General features: G+C 32.1%; 1 protein-coding gene across 3 annotated transcripts in view; it reads left to right on the forward strand.

Annotated features, from left to right (window-relative positions):
• LOC118182611 (uncharacterized) overlaps positions 1–21090 on the forward strand; it is an 826788-nt gene that overhangs the window by 597958 nt on the left and 207740 nt on the right. The window contains exon 1 of one of the 3 annotated variants that reach the window (XM_035351994.2): positions 18170–18373. The exons of the other annotated variants lie outside the window; for them this stretch is intronic. Within the exon in view, the coding sequence (XP_035207885.1) occupies positions 18369–18373 (5 nt within the window). The 5' untranslated portion in view covers positions 18170–18368. Of the gene's footprint in view, positions 1–18169; positions 18374–21090 lie in introns of those variants that run through there. 3 annotated transcript variants of the gene reach the window in all.

Here is a 21090-nt window from a genome sequence, read left to right on the forward strand (position 1 = left end):
TCTTTCACAGCTACAAACTAATTATCATGATAGCGCCTTTGAAGTAGAATTTTCCGAAATTTAGTGTTAAGCTTATTTTTTGTCATTTTTATATCCTTCTGGATTAATCTTCCGAGTATCTAGAAAATAGTTGAGCAGATTTTTACAATTCAGAATTATCTGCGAAACCGAAACAATTTTCGTGACTAAAAAGGACTTGCACGTGAGGCATAATGTATTTGATTTCAAATAATTCTTATTCATCATTCTTATTCATTAAGCCAACCTTTCATGGGATAAAATATCTGCTCCCTCACAAAAGTACTCTTAGACAAAAATTATTAAATTCGAAAAGATTTTACTTCTTACCCGTATTATAGATTTTCTTTAAAAATTATTGCTTTTTAGTTAACGACTGATTAAGCCCTTCACGTTATCTGAATACTGTATTTTGAAATTAGTACTGTCTCATGAATGTAGAATTTACTTGCGTTTTTTTGCCAGATGTTCAGATAGTAGTACTCTTTATTATGAAAGAAATGAGGTGTACTGATGCATTTGTTCTCGTTATGCACAGAGAGAAATGAATTGAATTATTTTTACAGATTTGAAACAATATGATCACCACAGGAAGAATTTAATACTTAACTCATCTGTCGTCACTTTCAATCAAATTTTTAAGTTCCTGTTCTTTCAGAACCTAAAATCGCTTTCATGTCCTTTCAATCTGTCATATTTTTTTAATATGATTAATTTAAAACTGTTAGCCTGAGGAACCGCACTATCTGATTTTCCATCCACAAACACGGAACGAGAATACAAATGCAATTTTGTTTTCTTAAAAATCGTTCTTTTTTTTTTTTTTTTTTTTTTTTTGTAGATTACACAAAATAAATTCTACATCCAAAATTATTTTTATAACTCATGGTGATTTCATCTCTAAAAGTATATATCATATGTATAAAAAAGAATGTCTGTGTGTTTGTGTATTTGTTTGTTCGCGATTAACTCAGTCACTACTATAAGCCTATCGTCACCAAACTTTCTACAATTCTTTTCTGGATCCTGGGAAAGGTTGACGTCCACATGGTCTGAAAACGCTAATTTTCGCCCTGATTTTCCCGAGTGGCAACAGTCTCGCACGCTAGAGATAAGAATCATAAAAAATCTGCTTTATTTCGAGAAGTGTTGCCACTGCTCGTTTTCAAATCGTAGAGTTCGTTAATAAAAAATTTCTAAGTTTTGCTATGAAATAAAAATAGCATTTCCAAACATTAAATACATTATTCCCTAGTCCAAAAATTCGTCGGAACTCATTTCGACTGTTGCCGTCTTCGTACTACTTTAATCAGCCGAGATACTAATTAAAAACTTTAATAACACTAATTTGCGCACTCATTTTTTCGAGTGGCAACAATCTCGCGAGTTGAAGATAAAAATGCTGTATTTTGAAAAGTGTTGCTAATGCTCGCTTTCAAATCGTAGAGTTTGTTAATCAAATATTTGTAATTTTTACAAAATCTATAAAGATATATAAAGAAGACTATCTGTTTCTGTGTTTGTTTATTTATTCGAGTTATTGATTTCTGATCAATCTGATCAATTTTTTGTGACATTTAATCGAGTAAAATTGAATCTAGGCGAAATATTGTATGGAACTTGAGCTTTTACGACCATTTGATTAGAAAGACGAAAATTGTTAAAAACTGCGTGCCATTGTTGCTGATATAATGAGAGAGAATTAGTTATTTTTCTATCGAAATTTTTTATGTGAGTTCCATATCGCATCAGACTTAAAAATGTAGGACTATGAATCGTATTTTTTGCATCGTTATTAGAGAAGGATTACAGCGGTGTCTTTCTTTCTGTTGTTAGATACATTATTCTTAAGCTAATTTAACTGGCATCGGATATTTCCGCTAGTATTATATAAAAGTATATAGAGATTTCATAAAAAAAAAAACTCTAGACAGTACTAGAACAATGAAAGTTCTCTACTTAAAAATTCGGGAACATTTATCAGAATCCAAACTTACTGAATTTATTTACGGAATTCCAAACAATTAACGGAATACATGGCATTTCTAGAGGCACACAAAAGTGGAACACTATCCTCACTTCCAAAACTGCTCTGTACAGTCCGGTTTTAGAGCCCTACGATATTACTCTAAGTAAAAATTGCTCTAATCTAGTGGTATTGCTGTAATATAGTAATTACTCTAATCTAGATGTAAATGCCTCGTCTTTGCTACTTTACATCGCTTTGATGCAACGTTTCGCATTCTAGTCTATTGCCGAGAGATGTCTTTATAGTATAATTTAAAGCGCAAGATAGAATTCATTTAATTTCCACAAAGGAGATAAAAGAAGGCACTCGTAAAACGGCTTCATCAAAGCATGCTATGAAAAAGTTTGAGCGTCTTTAATAATAATAAGCAATCATAAATGTTTTGTTATTTTGTCAACTAATTCCCTGTCTCTTTTCTTTTCATGCATAGTTAAGTAGATTGATCTTATTTTGCCTTTCCAAAAGCTCTTTAGTAAGCTTTCTAGACCAATTAGCTTATTCTAACACAATATCGTACACAAAACATTTTTAACGGAAATCCGCGCTTATAATGGCAAAGGAGAATGCTCTTAACACATGTCTAGAAATAAATTATTTAGCGTTCCAAAATAAATATTTGCTTAGTTCACGCAATATTATGCTTGATAATATAAGCATTATTCCAAATAGTTTTAAAGTCTGAAATCGATTATCTGGGCTTTCCTAATCCTCTCAGTTTAGATAATCGAGGTTTTTCTTCATATTTTCGCTTTAAATGAAAGGAAATTTATAAGCAAACTATTTTTTCCACTCTACTTATTCTTTAAAGAAATTATGATACTTATTTTCGGAAGCATAGAAAATGTTATGATCTCCAGATAGACTATTTTACAGATCTGTCTTAGGCTACCCCAACTCTTCCCCAAATCATAATTTACCAACACATGAAATCCTGTAACCGCGGGTCTCCGGCCAGTATCCTTATAGAGGATGTTCGCATATTTTTTAGACGAATTTGCTTTGCTATTAAAAAGCGTCGTCTACCTGGTAATTTTTGTTTTAACTGCAACTATATTTTTGAAAGTATAAATTATCGATTGCTGCTTGACAGTTTTGTTTTTATGCGAAATGACGTTTTTAAAAAAGCAATTGATGGAAGGTTATGTTTGTGCTTTTTCCGAAGAAAATTATTCGTATCTAGTTATCAAAAATCGTTCTGAAAGTCAAGTGTTTTTTGTTATCTAAACTTGTGATAATATTTTCAACAGGAAAGGAAAGAAACGCTAAAATTTTTTCGAATGAATTTATAATTGTTGCTGGTTTCTCATGTAACGGCAAATTGAAAATAAAGAGATTGGAGAAAAATGCTAAAATCAACTCGTATTTTCAGTAACATATTTTATACCCAATTTTCGAACATGAAATATCTTCTCTTTACCCACTGGGCCATCAATCAATAGAAATGCATAAAGACAAAGCAAGCAGCCTCACGTCAAAATGATTTTTGATAACTCGATACGAAAATTATTCGTATCGAGTTATCAAAAATCGTTATGAAAGTCAAGTGTTTTTTTTTATCTAAACTTGTGATAATATTTTCAACAGGAAAGGAAAGAAACGCTAAAAGTTTTTCAAATGGATTTATAATTGTTGCTGGTTTCTCATGTAACGGCAAATTGAAAATAAAGAGATTGGAGAAAAATGCTAAAATCAAGTCCACGTATTATCAGTAACATATTTTATACCCAATTTTCGAACATGAAATATCTTCTCTTTACCCACTGGGCCATCAATCAATAGAAATGCATAAAGACAAAGCAAGCAGCCGCACGTCAAAATGATTTTTGATAACTCGATACGAAAATTATTCGTATCGAGTTATCAAAAATCGTTATGAAAGTCAAGTGTTTTTTGTTATCTAAACTTGTGATAATATTTTCAACAGGAAAGGAAAGAAACGCTAAAAGTTTTTCAAATGGATTTATAATTGTTGCTGGTTTCTCATGTAACGGCAAATTGAAAATAAAGAGATTGGAGAAAAATGCTAAAATCAAGTCCACGTATTATCAGTAACATATTTTATACCCAATTTTCGAACATGAAATATCTTCTCTTTACCCACAGGGCCATCAATCAATAGAAATGCATAAAGACAAAGCAAGCAGCCGCACGTCAAAATCCACTGTTAATTTCCTGGAAAAAATGAAACAAGAGACGGGTGTCAAATCCATACCCTTCCACTCATACCCTACAAAATCTCCTGATATATCATCCATGGATTTTGGTGCTTTTGAATTTTGTGTGCGGAATGGGATAAAATATCTCTTCCGATACTGCAAAAGACTTACTTGTCTTCGAAATTACAGTGCAGAAAGATAGTGAAGGTTATCAAACAAAATATTTAAAACACAAAACTTTTACGTAAAATATTTCTTTAAGTACAATGAAAATCGTCTAAAAATGTGCGAACAGCGCTGTATTACCCATGCATTCAAATGGTGATGAGTTTTGGAATTGAAATTCGGAAAAGGTTTGCACTCTCTGTTAGAGTATGTTAAACAGAGTAAAACGGGGCTATAAAATATATTACTAAAAGATTGTAATATTTATGTATTGGATTTAATAGTTAGGTATATCAAAAGTACTTTTCGTGTACTATAAGATCAATATTTTGATTTGATTTATGAAGTTAATTTTATGACATCAAATGTTTCAGACAGGAGCTTCCTCGTGAATTCTGTCAAAATTGTTTTAAAAAGTTTTCAAGTTGGTCTTCGAAATCCGCGCACACAAATATTTTATTTCGATGCACTTTATTTTTCCTACTGCATTACAACTAAAAATCTTTTGATATATATGCATTAATTCATTGCTATATTTATTTATATGCTTAATATATAATACCCAAGTTTGACTACATTTAACTAACTCCCTTTAATTGTTGGATTTGGGGCATATCTACCAGCTAAAATGTTTTGTGAATGTTTCAGTTTGCAAATGTGAATAAAATCCAAATTACAACTCCAAGTGCTCTTAAGCTTCTCGGAGTCGGAACACAAATTACATTTAGTAACAGGCATTTAGTATCAAATAACTCAGATCTCAATCGAAATATAAGCTGAATGAGCTAAAACCTCTAAGACTTAGTAGAACAATCTAGTAAACTAACATTTCATCAACTAGTAAGGTTATTATTTAAACTGACCAGATATTTATAATTTCAGCCTTACTATAACTTCTTCATTCCGTTTCCTCAGTACAAGGCAAATGAGTTAGATAGTATTTAAACTGAGACTTCGGGATTTTAAGAGAGCGTGTTTCTGACTGTGTGTGCATGCTACGTTTAGTTCTTGCCAGCTTTATTAGTTGTAATTATTCGGCTTTGAGTTATTCCGCTACCGACAACTTAATTTTGACCTCCGGTAAAAAAGTTATTATACTTAATCAAAGTTATTAAAACTTTATCATCACTTATAGTTAGTTACTTGAGATCCAACGATAATTCTCTATGCTTCGATATCTACTGCGGTGCCTTATATGTTGAATAAATCGGCATATTTTCAAAATAGTGTTAAACTGGGAAGCATCGAAGGATAGCAAAATTTAAAATGAAAGAGCATTCATTAAACTTTAAAGTTTACGGACTGCAACTATTGTGCGTAATTATGGTCAACAGTTAAAATTCAAAGGCTTGTGTCCATTTCGTCCTCTTCCATTTCATCCCCAGATCAAAATAGTTTCGTTTCGTCTACTTTTTTCCCCCAAACGATTCTTTTTTTTTTTTTTTTTTTTTTTTTTCCGTTTCCTCTGATTTTCGAATCTTTTTAGAAGAAAGAACAAAATTGACAGAAATATCAAATTTTTAATAAGTCATTCACTTTGTCTCAGAAAACCGAATACGGAAACTACATCGCATATTTAACAAATTGCAAATCTCTAAACATTTATTTCTCTTCTTATTTGTTCAAAAAAGGTATAAGTTACTAATAATACCAAAATACAGTAAACTCTCTCATGACAACAATATCCTTAAGATGATCACCTCTGCAAATGATTAATGTATCTGAGATCGTATTTAAATATCTATGCTGAATATTACTTCTCTATGGCAATCACCTCCACAAAAGTCATTTAAAGTGTGAATAATCGTCTTAGATTGGGTTTTATCTTTCCATAGATGATAAGTTACTAATTTACAAGATTTATTGCGTTCTTTAAAAATTATGAGATTGTTATCAACTCTTCTGGTAGGATTTTTGAAAGCACTAATTAGATGAAAACCTGCAAAGAATTCAAAATGTCACAACAATTATCTAACTGATCTTGTTAGATAATCTGTGGCTCTTTCTTTAAAAAAAAAACGCTGTTTCATTTTAAATAGCTAAAAGAATGATCATTAACACTACGTTTTTACCCAACTAGCTAAAATAATTCAGTTTATATAAATTAATTTTTAAATATAATTTTCATGACTATTTTAAAAATTCTCTAAGGTCGTTTGCTGCTTGAGTAATCAGTTAATCGCAATTAATCTAATTCCTCGTTACTGTTAATTTTCATTACCTTTTCTTCTAAACCATATGGTTTCGAAAAAACCTTACTATACACCTGCTTATGCAAAAGAATTTCTAACAAATTTAACATTACCGTACGTATCGTATGTATTTCTGCACCTTGTCACATTTTACAACACGGAAACAACCGAATGCAGTGCTTGCTTGCGCTTCCCAGTTTTCTGTTATGAATAAGCTTTTGTCTAGACTATTTAATATAAAATGTTTACATTAAAAAGAAATCTCACCTGAAATTTCTAAATTCTTTTATCTAGCTTGAGCCTTCGACCTATAAGTCATAAACAACCTAGCCTTCATATTTTCAAGCCTTCATTATTTCATATTGAAATAACTTATTCCATTATGAATAAACAATGAAAAAATGTTTCATTTTCTCATATACGTCTTATGAACATTTCTAAGTGAAATTAATCCTTCAGCACAGAAAAATCTTTCTGTTTGCTATAAAATGAAGCAAAATTCCTTTAGGGTTTTTTTGCAAACGCACTTAGAGTTTGAAATATTTGAGAGCAAGCCGCATTTTACTTTATTTGAAAAATTTCTCATAAAATCGATTTATCGGTATTTGGGACATTAGACATGTAAAATTCTGCCTTGCATACGGAAGGTCTACAATAAAATATTAAAACCATCTCTTGTAAAATTAATAATAATATGTGCAAAGAATCAATGAATCAGGCAAGACTTACGGTGATATTTGCATTAAGGAGCATCTTGGATGTCCATTTTGTTCTGCCATATCAGAAGGAAATAAATAACACGTTCCCTGCAATGGTAATTAATCAATCGAAAGTGTTAATATCAAGAAGAAACTTACCTGCCACTCAGTATTCCAGCTTGAATTTCTTTACCGTTTGTGCCATGCAAAATCTAATGCTGTTAGTTAGAATCCACGCTTCTCTCTGAAATCAAACCCCGGACAGGACAGCGATGGGTGAGGTCACTGACATGATGTATATAATCTGGAAAATAATTTTTTTTTAAAGTAATCTTCCTACATCTACAAGGGGTGAGAAGCAATCCTTTCCCTCAAACATCCCGGACATTTCCTGCGCTGTGAAAGTTCACTGCCCCCCGCTATCCTTTTTTTTTAAACTTGTTACTCTCTGGAAGAGCATCCTTCGAGGAAAAGTGGTCCATCCACTCTCCTGCTGCTCCGTTACTTCCGCTACCTAGAAAGGGGGGCTTCTGTCTTGAGAGAAAGGCCTCCCAACTTTCCCCATTCAAATATTTGACGTGCTAGACGTTCCAGGTTAAAACAAATATGACATTCTATTATATATTGTAAGGTGTATTTACACTTACAGCTTGCCTTCAGAACATGTGATCCTAGACATCTTTTCATTTGATGTAATTGATCAATTACTTGTTAATGCAGTATAACTATTGATTGATTAGAAGCATATCAACAATAACTACAATTTTAATTAAGAATTTTTCATTTGAATCCATATCCAGAGGACTCGTGTAGCAAGAATAATTCAAATTAATTGTTCAGAAAGTCATGTCGCCATTGTACTTATCGCAATGGGTAGTCACTTCTGATACAGGCAAAATAGTTATATCACAAGTAATTACCTGTTTCCGTTCCTATCCAAATCCTTACGCAGCAAGATTAACCTATTTGAGGAACACATAAAATCTGACTTCAGGTAGTGAGGAATTACCACATTCTCCCGTGTTTGCTGTAGTGGTGTAAGCACATCAAACTGCAAATGCAAGATCCAAGGCTCGAATCTCTGCGAGGTGACAGTTAATTTTTCTCCTTTCCTAGCTCCGAGAAATTCACTCTATGGTTAGTATGAAGTTCGAATACTTTGCAGATGCCATAGAAGGCTGCAAAGAGCGCACTATTGCAAACAATCAGTTTGATTGCCTAAACCTCTTCATTAAATAAAAACATTTGAACACAGTTATCGGCTCTGGCTAGTTAAACTGATAAGAATAGCTTTCCGGGTGAAGGAAATTTTGAATTTGAATGGCAACCGAATTCCAGGTCATTATATTGCGCTCCGGCTAAGCAGTACCCTTACAGAGGAAAGGAGAGTTTCTACTGCTGTTATATAGGCACCCCAGTCTGAAGGAGAGTAAGCAATGGACTTGATCAAATCATTCGGTGAGTGTTAATCCCATAATACTCAAGGTTAAGAAGAATTTAGAACTCTCAAGGTCTATCAGTAGCCAAGCGGTTGAAACCTTTAAACATTGGTATTTCATCCCAGCATATATTTCGGAAATCGAGCGGGGTGCTTTCATATGGGTTTCGAGATTTTCACCCCAGATAACGTATGTAAAAGCCATCATCATAGAAAGTAATGAATAAAGTCACTACTCTCAAAATAAATAGCCTTTAATCTATCTGATGAAGCATGCTCTGATCAAAATCTCTGGTATTGGAATAAGTTGACCTACTAGACAGCAAAAATAGCATCTCTCTACGGATATGTTGGATTCGAAGCTCTTCTGAAATCTATGGCTTTGCAAATATTGTCGAAGTAATTGAATCAAATTTAAAAACTGTATCGAAAATATAATGAATGAAATTCAGAGAACTGTTGCGTAACAATTAGAAAACTGTAGTAAGTTTAGTGCCATGCATGTTTTGTGTTTATGATACATGAATTTTCTATTAGTTTAAATTTCAGCTCCCCCTCCCCATGCGATGCAGCCTAAACTTCACTAGTCCTGCAAGCAACAAATATGGTACTACTTATTTCTGCTTGCTTCTGAATTCATACTTGTGCATTCAAGTACAACGCTTTGACTAACACAGTGATATCTCGTGGTGAACCACTGAAAGTGAGAAATATTTTTAGAACATGTTAACTAAATGGCAGCAACATTTCTGACATCCATGTTCTTTACGGCGACTACTTTGACAAAAAATTTGGAAGCGTGAGTGGTGGTCTTAATGGAAAGACTCCCTGAAGTTTATATTCGGCCTTCCTTTTTGCAGTTTGCCAGTTGTGGCTAAATTACAGAATTGATCTATGTGAATTATGTATTTTAAATACTATATTTGTGGCATATCTTATATAGCTATATCAAGACTTTAAAACATTTTAACATGCCGTTTAACTAAGTTGATACATAGATTAAATTAAGATAAAGTCTCAAAAGTTATAAGTATAATGAAATTTGTCTTTGTGGGGGACATTCAGAGGAAAGACTCTCATACGTAAAGTACAGAAACAGAAAACTTCATAAATTTCATATACGAAAAACACAGGAATAGGTAGATACTTGCAGATCTTTCTCGAATTCACTGGACGGTTTTGGTTTGGTTAATTTGATTATGGCAAAACACTTGAGGGCTATCTGCCAAAGAGGAGGGATGTCATCATGAAGGATTTCCTAAGGGAAACTGGGTCGTATACACGTCACACTCGTAATGGGGAAAAGCCCGAAAACGCCCATGTAGCCAGCCCGGTCATTCGCCGGGATTCGAACCTGAACCGAACCCGCACTTTACCACTCAGTGTTCAGCGACTTTGCCGCTCGTTTGTTGGTGGGTCTGAGTTCACTGGAAGATTTTGCTGATAAAGTTTAGGTTTTCAAAGAAAATTCTGCATGTAATCCACCATACCATTCATGAACTTCCATACCACAGGGAAAAAGTTATGTTATTAAATATTCATCATTTTGTATTTCAAATAAATATAAAAGCCAGAATAGAAAATTGATAAGTTAGGTTATTAATGAAAAACATTCAAGAGCATTAGGAAACTTCCATGTTCTTTACGGCCACTTTTTTGCTGTTGAAACTTCTTGAACGAAGTTTCAACAGGATCTTACTTAATTAACGAATATTTACTCATATGTAAAAACCATGGAAATACCTAACGGCTAGTCATTTCGTTTTCTACATAAAATAGGTCAAGCTACCAGTGATCAGTGGTCTCGACAATTGTTCTTCTGGTGAACAGATTGAGGAAAAATTTGTCAAACCGAAATAAAATTTACTTGTTGTTAAGAATGCATTTTGTTATAGTAAATCATGAGTAAATAAAATAATTTAGTAATTTATAACAAGCCTTAAATAAATAGTATTCATTAATTTCTTTAATTTTTCAAACAGTAAAATTCTTATGTGCTCAGATTTTTATACATTATGTAAATAAGTTTTATGATTATTTTTCATCTTTCAAAATTAATTTTGAATACAGTTATTATTACTATACTTTAAATGCTGCATAATTAACTGTTCAATATTATTTTGATGCATACTACTAAATAACTAACAATAATTTATAGTTTGTTTTCAATTCTCGGTATAGTCCGAGATAGAAACAAATTAAACCTCCTCGACAATTTTCCGTCCAAGAACTTTTAACTATGTATCCATCCTTTTTAGCGCCCACCAGCGGCCGAGCGGTAAAGACGCTGAACACTGGTAGTTCGGTCTGAGGTTCGAATCCCGCGAACGGGCTGGCTGCATGGGCGTTTTCGTGGTTTTCCTCATGTGTAACGTGTATACGAGCCAGTTTCCCTTAGAAAGTCCTCCACGAAAGGCATCCCTCCCTTTAGGCAGATAGCCCTCGTGTGCTTTGCCATAATTAAATACAAACACACCACACCATCCTTTTTAGCTGCAAGAAATCCGTCTAGACCGAATTATCACTAATCTACGGGTTTTGCCACAGATAAGACTGTAGTACGTGCCACAGATAGAACTTTTCCACAAATTACGAAACAAAAGGTTATATGTTGAGAATCCTATTAAAAATTTAATAATCCATTTAAAATTTTACCCAGATTAGTGAAGGCAGCTACCATGCTGAAGTTTTTGGATTCGAATCCCCGTAAGGTTGGAGTATTTGTCGTAGCAAGACGAAGAACATAAAAATCTGTCTATTCTTTTGCTTGGTTGAGGGCTTTGAATATTACCTTCCCCAAAGAATTTTGTTCAATACCAGGATAATGTATGAAAACTGGAATTGTAGACAGTTGTTTATATCTGTTAATTAGCAGCTTGGATGGTAAGGCTTTGCTTTCGTTTCCTAATTCATTTATAGTTTTTAATTACAGGCTTCTATTGTATGAAGAATTTAATTAAAAAATATATATGTAAGCAAGATTAAAAGAAAATTAACTCCATACTTTTTTAGAATTCTCTAGCATCAATTCACTTGTAATACCTGCTATTTTTTTGTTTTCCGAGCTAGCATACGATGTTTTATGTTGTTTTAATTACTACCCATATATGAAAATTTTAATTTACAAAAATGAATTGTTCCAAAAGAAGAAAATGGCTTACAAACATGCGTTTAGGATTTAGTATTTTTAGTACTTTTTTCATTTAGAAATAAACAAAATTCACTCTTGGATTAATCAGCACAAATTTTAATTTCAAGCAGTCACAGTCATGAGCAACCACAGTGGCCACTTCCAAAAGTCTTCTTGTGGTCTTATAAAAGAAGACATATTAATCTGAACTGATATGGTGTTGGGACAGAAGGGTCATACTCTCATTTCTAGTATAACTAGGAATGAGACTATGATACTAAAATAATAGTGTTTCTACTATTATTTTACATTACACTAAACTAATAGTTACATTGCACTAAGATACATTACGTGTACATTACATTGAATACATTACACTAAAATAATAGTCTTTGTAATTTTTTTAGTGCTGGTGCGTCGAAGCCTGCTTATTATTGTGACATGTTAAGGGAAAACATGGTAGCATAAAGGAATTCTTCTACCTCAGGAATGTTTAGATTTGCAAAGGATTTGATGAACTTTATAGATAGCATACTGGAACATTATTGGGAATTTTGATTTAATGTTTTTAACTTATTTTTGTTTTAATCTGCTTTGGGTGTGCTGATCTAACCATGAGACCGATTATTATCGACCAGGAGGGTTGCAGTGCACTCGTATATTACATTACATTACTCTCATTCCTAGTATGACTAACTCTGTTTGCATCTATTTCTCCCATCTTCACGGGTTTGTAGATTTAGACATAAGATATTACAATAATAAAAACAATTTTTAATAATATCACAGTTTTTTAATTGTTTCATCTTTCGGGATTTGCTATAAGAAATTTCTGCATGGAAGTTGATGTCAGAAATAATTCTTCCAGGTATCACAGAAGTGATGCTTTCAGCAGCAAGCATACCTTCGAAGCATATTTTCCAAGCAGAAATGCGGATGATCTTAAAATTGATGAGACTGCATGCTGATCGACCCATTTAAGGTTGAAAAGATCGTAATGCATCTAACTTGCTGAATATCAAAGCCTTGCTTACCTTACACCTACTCGTCTACAATCAAACAAATGTTTACCTCAAACTTACTTCAAAACCTTACTCCAGAAAGTGTTAAATAATTGATTTATTTATTGAATATTACTCTAAAACTGAAAAGTGGAATGAGCATACATTTTCTCCCTGTTAATGCACATAGTCAAAAGCACAGTGTGTCTGAGCAATATTTAAACTACTGAAATTAAGTAAGTGCCAGATATTGGAGATTCTTCAATTCCTTTCTCTTCTAATGAAACTTAAGAAAAACTAATAAAAGCCTTTTATTAAAAATTTAACAATTATAGTATTTCTTCAGATAACCACATTTTATTTAATTATTATTATTATGGTTATTATTCTACAATAACTGCTAACATCCTTGCTCGTATAGTACATTACAGTATCCTACCTTTTTTCATGCAGCCTATGCTAGAAAAATCGAAACTAGGTATATAATACGGTTTCTTTTCAATCGATCTAAAACTGCTAACATCCTTGCTTGTATACATTGCAGTATCCTATATTTTCACTTACTGCTGGTCTTAAAAAAGTTGAAACTGAACACTTAAAATGCAGATTTATCGAATGGATCTAAGGTTTTTTTTTATTGGTCAAAAATGAAGCGTTGAACCATCGCATGCCGCGAACCATTTCTTGTATAGAATATTTTCCTGTCTTCATTCTATTAATTGCGTAATTTCTTTCTTATTGAATCTGATATTTGATTAAATTATTCAATTTAGACAAAGTACACAAAGGCTACTTATTGTCTCTGCCATATAACATTATTGCATGGTATACCAAAGTACGTTTTTCCTCTGCAGATGTCTGTTCATAATTTCGAAAGAAATTATTTAGGATTATTTCCAGTTTCTTGTCTTTCGATCTCTGAAAGTATTAAAACACACTTATCTCCCTTGACATCTTATTACGTTTAATATGACTTGTGAGCATATAGACTCTGAAGAAAACTAAATTTCCAACAAATCAAGTTTATAATTAAGATACAATAACACGCCGAACAAGTATTAATTTAGAAATCAAACAACAAAAATCAGCGTTATATTTTCATATTTGCACAGTATTTGAAAATATAATGATTTTTGTGTTTGACTTCTAAATTATATCAAATTTATGACTTGATTTTTATTCAATAACTCGTCAAATGAAAAGATATTTGAATTTAAAAATATTATTTTATTCATAGGATTAAATAAGTTATAATTTTAATAGCGGCAATGCTGCCGTATGTACTTCATAAAATGGTACCAGTGCTTTTCACTTACATCGGTCATTAGTTCGATACGTAATATATTTCCTAAAATATGGACGCGTTTTTCTAACATTACATGTATGTGCTACAACGAGAATATTGTCTCTTCGCACCACATGAACAGGTATACAGTTAACGGTATAAAACTGTATCTACATAAGTTAATGGTATAAACTTGAGTACTCAAAATATTCTTGAAAACGGGAACAGCGCACGGGTAAGAAATGTGGAAATAACTACGATAAGAGGCTGCTCAGTCCCACTTACAACGCTAATAAACGTCAAAAAAATGCCTTTCTTACGCATATCTTTAAGCCGGATGAGCCAGAACATTGGCACCCAAACTGAAGCTTTAATTAAGCAAATGGTACCATTATGCATCGCTACGAAATTAAAATTTGTTAGAAACTTAGCAGTGAAAAGGTTATGGTGATTATTATTTCTTATGTGCGAATGAGATGGAGAATCAGAAATCAGTTATCCTAACATAGACATACATTTCGGACGAACCGTCAATTGCTGTTCATTTTTGGAATTTAAACTGTGGCCAGCTTTGCAAAAGAAACGACGAAACTTTCTGCAGAATCTTTCCACCATTTTGTAGAACAATGTTTGGGAGCATTTAGAGGATTTGGTGTTGTAACATGTAAATGTTGTAGCCCATTGTAGCAATGTTTGGGTGCTATGTAGCCATAATGTTTGGGTACAATTTTGTAGGACAATGCTTTGGCTGATTTGCTCATTTTAAAGGGTTGAGAATTTTTTTCTATCCACCATAATCCCTACTATTTTAATTTGATTCCTAAGTCGGAAAAACTACGTAATGGCATTCGTTAACTGTTTCAAAGATTCTTCAAGCAACAGACCGCTCCGTTCGAACCGCCAACAGAACAGGCATTGCCATACGCATGCTATACATTCACAAAGCTAGCAACGATTTTACACAAAGCTGCCGACTATACTGAAAGACAGTAAAAGTTCTACAGAATTATCTGCTTTGTGTCGGTTGTATTGAATGAATAATTGCGACTAATTTCAACCTTCAGATATTTTGAATTTGTGTTAATGCATTACTTTTAAGTCGCAATACCTATCTATTCTAATTTTACAATAAGTATCATTCTTCAAAGGTAAGCAAATTTAGTTAGAATCAAAGCAGAACATCGTTTTAAAATTAAAATAGCAGTTAATTAACATTATGATGAGTATGCCATGCTCATTGTGACCGACCTGCTACCTTACAGCTAGCCGAATACAGCAGATTGGTTCACAGATATTGCCAGCTTGGGCGCTAACATAAATTTAAGTTTCCATTTATGTTAAACTGGGAGAGAATTATCATTTATAGATTACTTGTATTTACTGATATCTCAATCAATTTTTAATTGCACATTAAACTGTTATAACGAATATCACTTTCCTTCTTGTCAAAGAACTTTGCAGCTTTTTTTTTTGTCAACTTTTTGTTTTGTGGTTCAATGTCTTCAGTTAATATGTTTTGGTGCTGTTGCAAATGCTAATGTTATATTATTTAAATTAACAATATTTTCTGCAGAGTGTTTAATAGAAAAATTAGGTTTTAATTATTTGTGGCTGAGATAAATCGCCGAGACCAGTAAAGATTAGCTAAAGCACTTAAGATAAAAGAAAGAAAAAAGCTAGATATTTACTGCTCATTGCATTCTCTATTCTTAAACATGGTCAAGCTGGTCTGAATGGTTAATTAGGGCAATATAGCCTAAAGCTACCTTACTTAACTGCTGAAATTCCTGTATGCAGGAATTTCTGAGAAAAATGCTTTCATATTTAATGTTGAATCTGTAACAAAATTTGAGTACATCGAATGCAGATTGAAAAAGTTTTTAAAAAAAAATTAGAAGCACTGATGCAATTTTTATTCTTTGTCGTTTTGGCCGCTAGGCCACTTACGGGCATAAAAGAAGAACTATTACAGCATTACAAAGATTAACCTTTTCCCTTCTCTTGCATTAAATTTTAAATCTTTATAAAAACTCAGTTTTGTTGTCTCATCTTTGTGAAACTCATACTAAACATTTTGGTATTAGTTGCAAAACATTTTGGAGGTATTTCCTTTTTTTAATTACTTAATTTCAAAATTCACTTTCACCCCCCTCCCACTAATAAGAAAATTTCACTTTTAATTAAGAAATAAACTTATTAGGTTATTATTTTATTATATATTATTCGGAACAATAAAATAAAAAAATCAAAACTTTTCATCAGTTAGCTTCTGAAAATGCAAGAACGCACTTTTATTCAAAGCAGTGAAAAGTTACAAAGAGAAAATTACATCGAACGACTTTTAATATCAAAAACTAATTTAGATAAATGATGGACTAAAACGTTTCTAATATGAACTCTAATTACCACATTGGTACGAAATTTACTAGATAGAGTTATCATTTAAAAAAAAAAAAAAAAAAAAAATACTTCCTAAAACTTCGACTATTTATTTTCCAAAAAAAAAAAAAAAAAAAAATTAAGGAGCTTTATGGAAAAATTCTGTGGTACTCCACTCTTTAAAATTTAAATTTGGCATTCCGTAAATATTATTTAACAAAATATACTACTAATTCTCTATAATGTATTTTCCAAATATAAAAATTAACTAGAGATAACTGACAGGAAGCTTTCAGACAGCACGTCACCCCTCTTTTTTTGGAGGGGGGGCTACAGCAAGTTTAACATATTTACTTTTATAATAGCAATTATTATTATTTATTGCGAACTATCTGATGCACATGACATCTTGGGAATCTTCAGGACTTTCTTAAAAACATCACCAATACTACTGAAAACTGACTTTAATGAACTTATTGCTCCGTCTGCCGTTCTTATTAATTTGTATGACATTTGAAGGTTTAAATGTTAAAGATATAACATAAATGGAAGGTTCTGAATTGTTTTTCCTGTGGCAAAACTTAGCAAACCAAAATTAAATAAAGGAACGTAAACCCTCCTCTATTAAACTTCACAGAGGCTAGAATGTGTTCCGGTAGGAAGCATTCCTCTCCAGTCGCTAAGTTTATGCATCAGATCTTCAAACTGTACAACGAGATCCTTCATTACATAAGGTGTTCTTCCATTGTTCTGGGGCCCACAGGCGATACACATTACATAACAGTAGATGAAGAGAAGAGTTTCATTTAGCGAGCAATGACTTACGCATTTAGGTGTTAAAAATCACAAAATCCAAACACTTCGATACCATTCTCTACAGATGGTACAAGAACTGGCGCAACTATCCAATGCTAGTAACCTCAGTTTGTAATGAACGTGGTAAGGACTTCATTACAAATCGGACCCATCAATCTGGAAAATTTTTCAGGGTTGAAATAGTACAACCTTTTTATTTACCAATTTGATTGCAAATGATAGTTGGAATTTGCTAGAAATCTCACGAATGCAAGTATACATCGACGAAGAAGCTACGTTGAACTTTATTCAACTTGTGATCTATATTCATTCTGAGAGCAATAATTGGCTTGTATTCTATTACATTAGAATTCAGGATTGCTCAGTTTGCAACAAGGTTAACAAATTTGCTACATGTCTTTCGCAATGTAATAACCTATGTTTGTTACTCCACGATAGAATCACAAATATTGACCCTACTCTCCCTCCAAAAAATTACCCGTGACGCTATTCCGGATTGGTTACAGCTGTAGAAAAAAATGGTAACTTTTCTGTTTATTAATGTCAAATGATAAAAGAGTTTTAAAAAATGAATACTTTCTTTGTTTGACCCGCCTTTCCATTTCAGGTAGAATTTTATGTACCTTAAATAAATGTATATAAAATGAATTAAATATTCTCAAATTTTTTATATTTGAATACTACGAGATGTCGAGTCTTTTACTTTGTTACTTACACCACTTTTTCTCGTCGACGTTTCTATATGTTATATATATATATATATATTTATACCCTTTCTCCCACGACATCAAATTTCGTTCAACATTTCCGTTGTTATTTTTTTCCCTACTTAGGTGCCTTCGTCCCCCCGGTTTCCGGCCGCAGCCATTTGTGGCAGCGGAGAATTTATCCCTTTCGCTCCCTCTCGACTCCCACGCCTGGGGGAAAAAAGAACAACCCGGGCACCTCTCCCTCGTTTGGGAAATAAGTGATGAACTCGCAACGATACTTCTTCTCCTCTTATTCTTTTAGGTGACTTCTCACCTGATTGGTACCGGACGCTTTCGAACAAGACCCTGATCATGAGGTAAATAATGCTTTTTTTTTATACATACCCATTTTCTCTCCTTATAACAGTCTTCGCACAGGAACACTCGGAAAGCCGAGATTTTCCGAAGAACGCCGAGGAATAATATTTTATTTCTTTAAAACGTCCATGCATATTAAATAGATTGGGTAAAATATAGCCCGATTCGTTTTTTTGGAAGTGAATACTTAACGTGTTTAGATTTTTTAATTAATGTTATTCATTTAATGTAACTGATTTTATTTAATTAGTTTATTAGTTGTTTAGTGGCAACATTAACTTGTTTACTTCTTTCAAGTTAGCAATTTTAAGTTCAACACAGTTTATTAACAGGAAAAATTATATATATTACAATTATTACTTAGCTTCTAAATCATATGTTTTAATCCGCTGAAAAGTATATTCTGTCTTGAAATGCATTAAATATGTTTTAATATTCTGTTAACTTAAATAATACATGGTTAGTGTATTACGTGTACTGTGTTCTTACTGTGTAAGGAAAATTATTTTTAAATCGCTTTCTTTTATTAACATGCTGTGGAATCAATCCCTAAAGCAGACTGAAAATTTAAAAAGTCATCCTTCTTATTCTATACTATTTTATAGTTCGGTATTTTTCAATTTTGATAAACTTTGTTCCTTTTTTAATTCTTATATAATGTGTTTGGTTTATAGACAGACTATTCTAGAATTTCACTAAATATTTTATAGAATAATTTAGAATATTTTTCCCTTGAATAACAGAAATTTAGATTCCCTCGAAATGTATAGAGTTTTTCAAAGGAACTATTTTCAACCTAAGATTAAATTTAGCTCAATTTTAAGTTTCCGATGGATGTGCTGCTCCTTCATCTGTTACTCTGACCAACGCCAAATAATATTCAAAATAAAGTTAATTAGTTTTTATTAATTTTATTAACGCTTTGCTATATATCCAGTTAAAACTTTTTTGTTTCAAATTAAAAAACAAAAATGGTAGTGTATTTAATCAGATTAATGCAGTGGTCAAAGAATACGAATAACTTGTCCTTGTTACAAATATTAATTTTATTTGTGAATAATATGAATGTATCCTATAAGCTTACTTTATATTTCTTATCGTCTAATTTTTCAAAAAATAATTCTCGCAGCATATCCAAAAGGGGATTGATTCAGTGGTACTCACTGAAGCAAACTGGCGATATATTGAATACTATTCAAACACTTTAGCGCTAATTTTTTAAAGCCATTAATTCAGTTTAATATAGGGATTTAAATTTTTAATTAAACTGGCAATTAAAACTAATCTTTTGATTTCATTGTCATTAACTTAAATATCTTTGTTATGGTTTCTCTTAAATACCGCAAGTCCGTAAAGAATTTTTTTAACATCAAATATATAAGAAATGAGTTTTTAAATTCTTGGGCAATAATATTATTAGCAAAATGTGTTTTTGTTCCTTGAATAAGACTGTTCTAATAACAGGTTCCTATGAAATGTAAAATGCTATCTCTGGCTGTCTCTCTTTTTTTAACGCTGATCTCTTGAGAGTGAATTTTCCTTAACTTTGCAGTTCTAATTGACGCATTGTTTATATTGATTTTGGGATTGAATTTGTTAGATTATGACAGCACACTAGGGCTACCTTCTTAAGAGGACAAATGTCTGTATGGAGAACTGCCCAAGACTAATTCGCTCGTATCCAAGTTACATGTAGAAAGAGACCATAAAAACGTCCATGCAGTCAGCCCATTCGACGGGATTTGAAACCCAGGTCGAACTTTTATTATTCAGATACACAGTTCTTTATCCGCTCGGCCAGTTAACTCATTCTATACTAGTATAACTGGAAGTCTTCTTTTCCATCTAATAATATGTTCATATTCATTAATTAGTTTTTCGCTTTAAAATGCTGCTATATATAATATTCACGAAAGTTTTTCGTTTCATAATATTGGAATTATTGCCTTTCTGTATTCGAACTTTCCTTTCTACTTAAATGCATTGTTAGATAATTGTGTAAACTTCCGTAATTTAACGATAACTGTTAATGGTCAATACATCACTTTGAAACCAATAGTTTGTTAGTTTGGAACTAACTTATCGACCAGTAACACACTAATATTCTTCAGAAATAAGCTTTATTCGACGATTTGGAAATTAATGTATTAATCAAGAAGAATTATGATGACTGACAATTTACTTCAGAAACTTCTAGTATTGTGAATTAAGTGTTTCGTTGTGAACCAAGCGAAATATTGATTTTCTAATTTCCATCTCCAAAACCCTACAACTGTTTTTGTGAATATCTCAAATGTCTTGCAAATTTTCTGTAGATATATTTAACTTTGGCAATTGTGTTCACAAATTTATCTATATATATTTAACTATGAAGCATTCATTAAAAATATACACATACAAATTATTTATATCTCTATAACTGCATTGTAACAGTTGCATATATATAAATAATTTGCATATAAAATTTATATACATCTGTATAATTATTATAATGTATATGTATAAAATTTTTTATTTTACGCTTTTCTAAATTATCCATATAGATTTACAGAATATTGATTACCGGTGTAAAATTATATTTTCAGGTTATATCCATGTTTCTTTTTATAGGCATTTTATCACCTTTACGCGGGTTGACTTGTGTCTCTAAAACTATGTTTTTCTATATAAATTTACTATCTATGAGAAACTAATAAATGCACTTAATTTTAATGCG

This window comes from Stegodyphus dumicola, chromosome 7, assembly GCF_044657685.1.
Source record: "Stegodyphus dumicola isolate Sdum_Otavi_A_Nest chromosome 7, ASM4465768v1".
Classification (NCBI taxonomy): Eukaryota; Metazoa; Arthropoda; class Arachnida; order Araneae; family Eresidae; genus Stegodyphus; species Stegodyphus dumicola.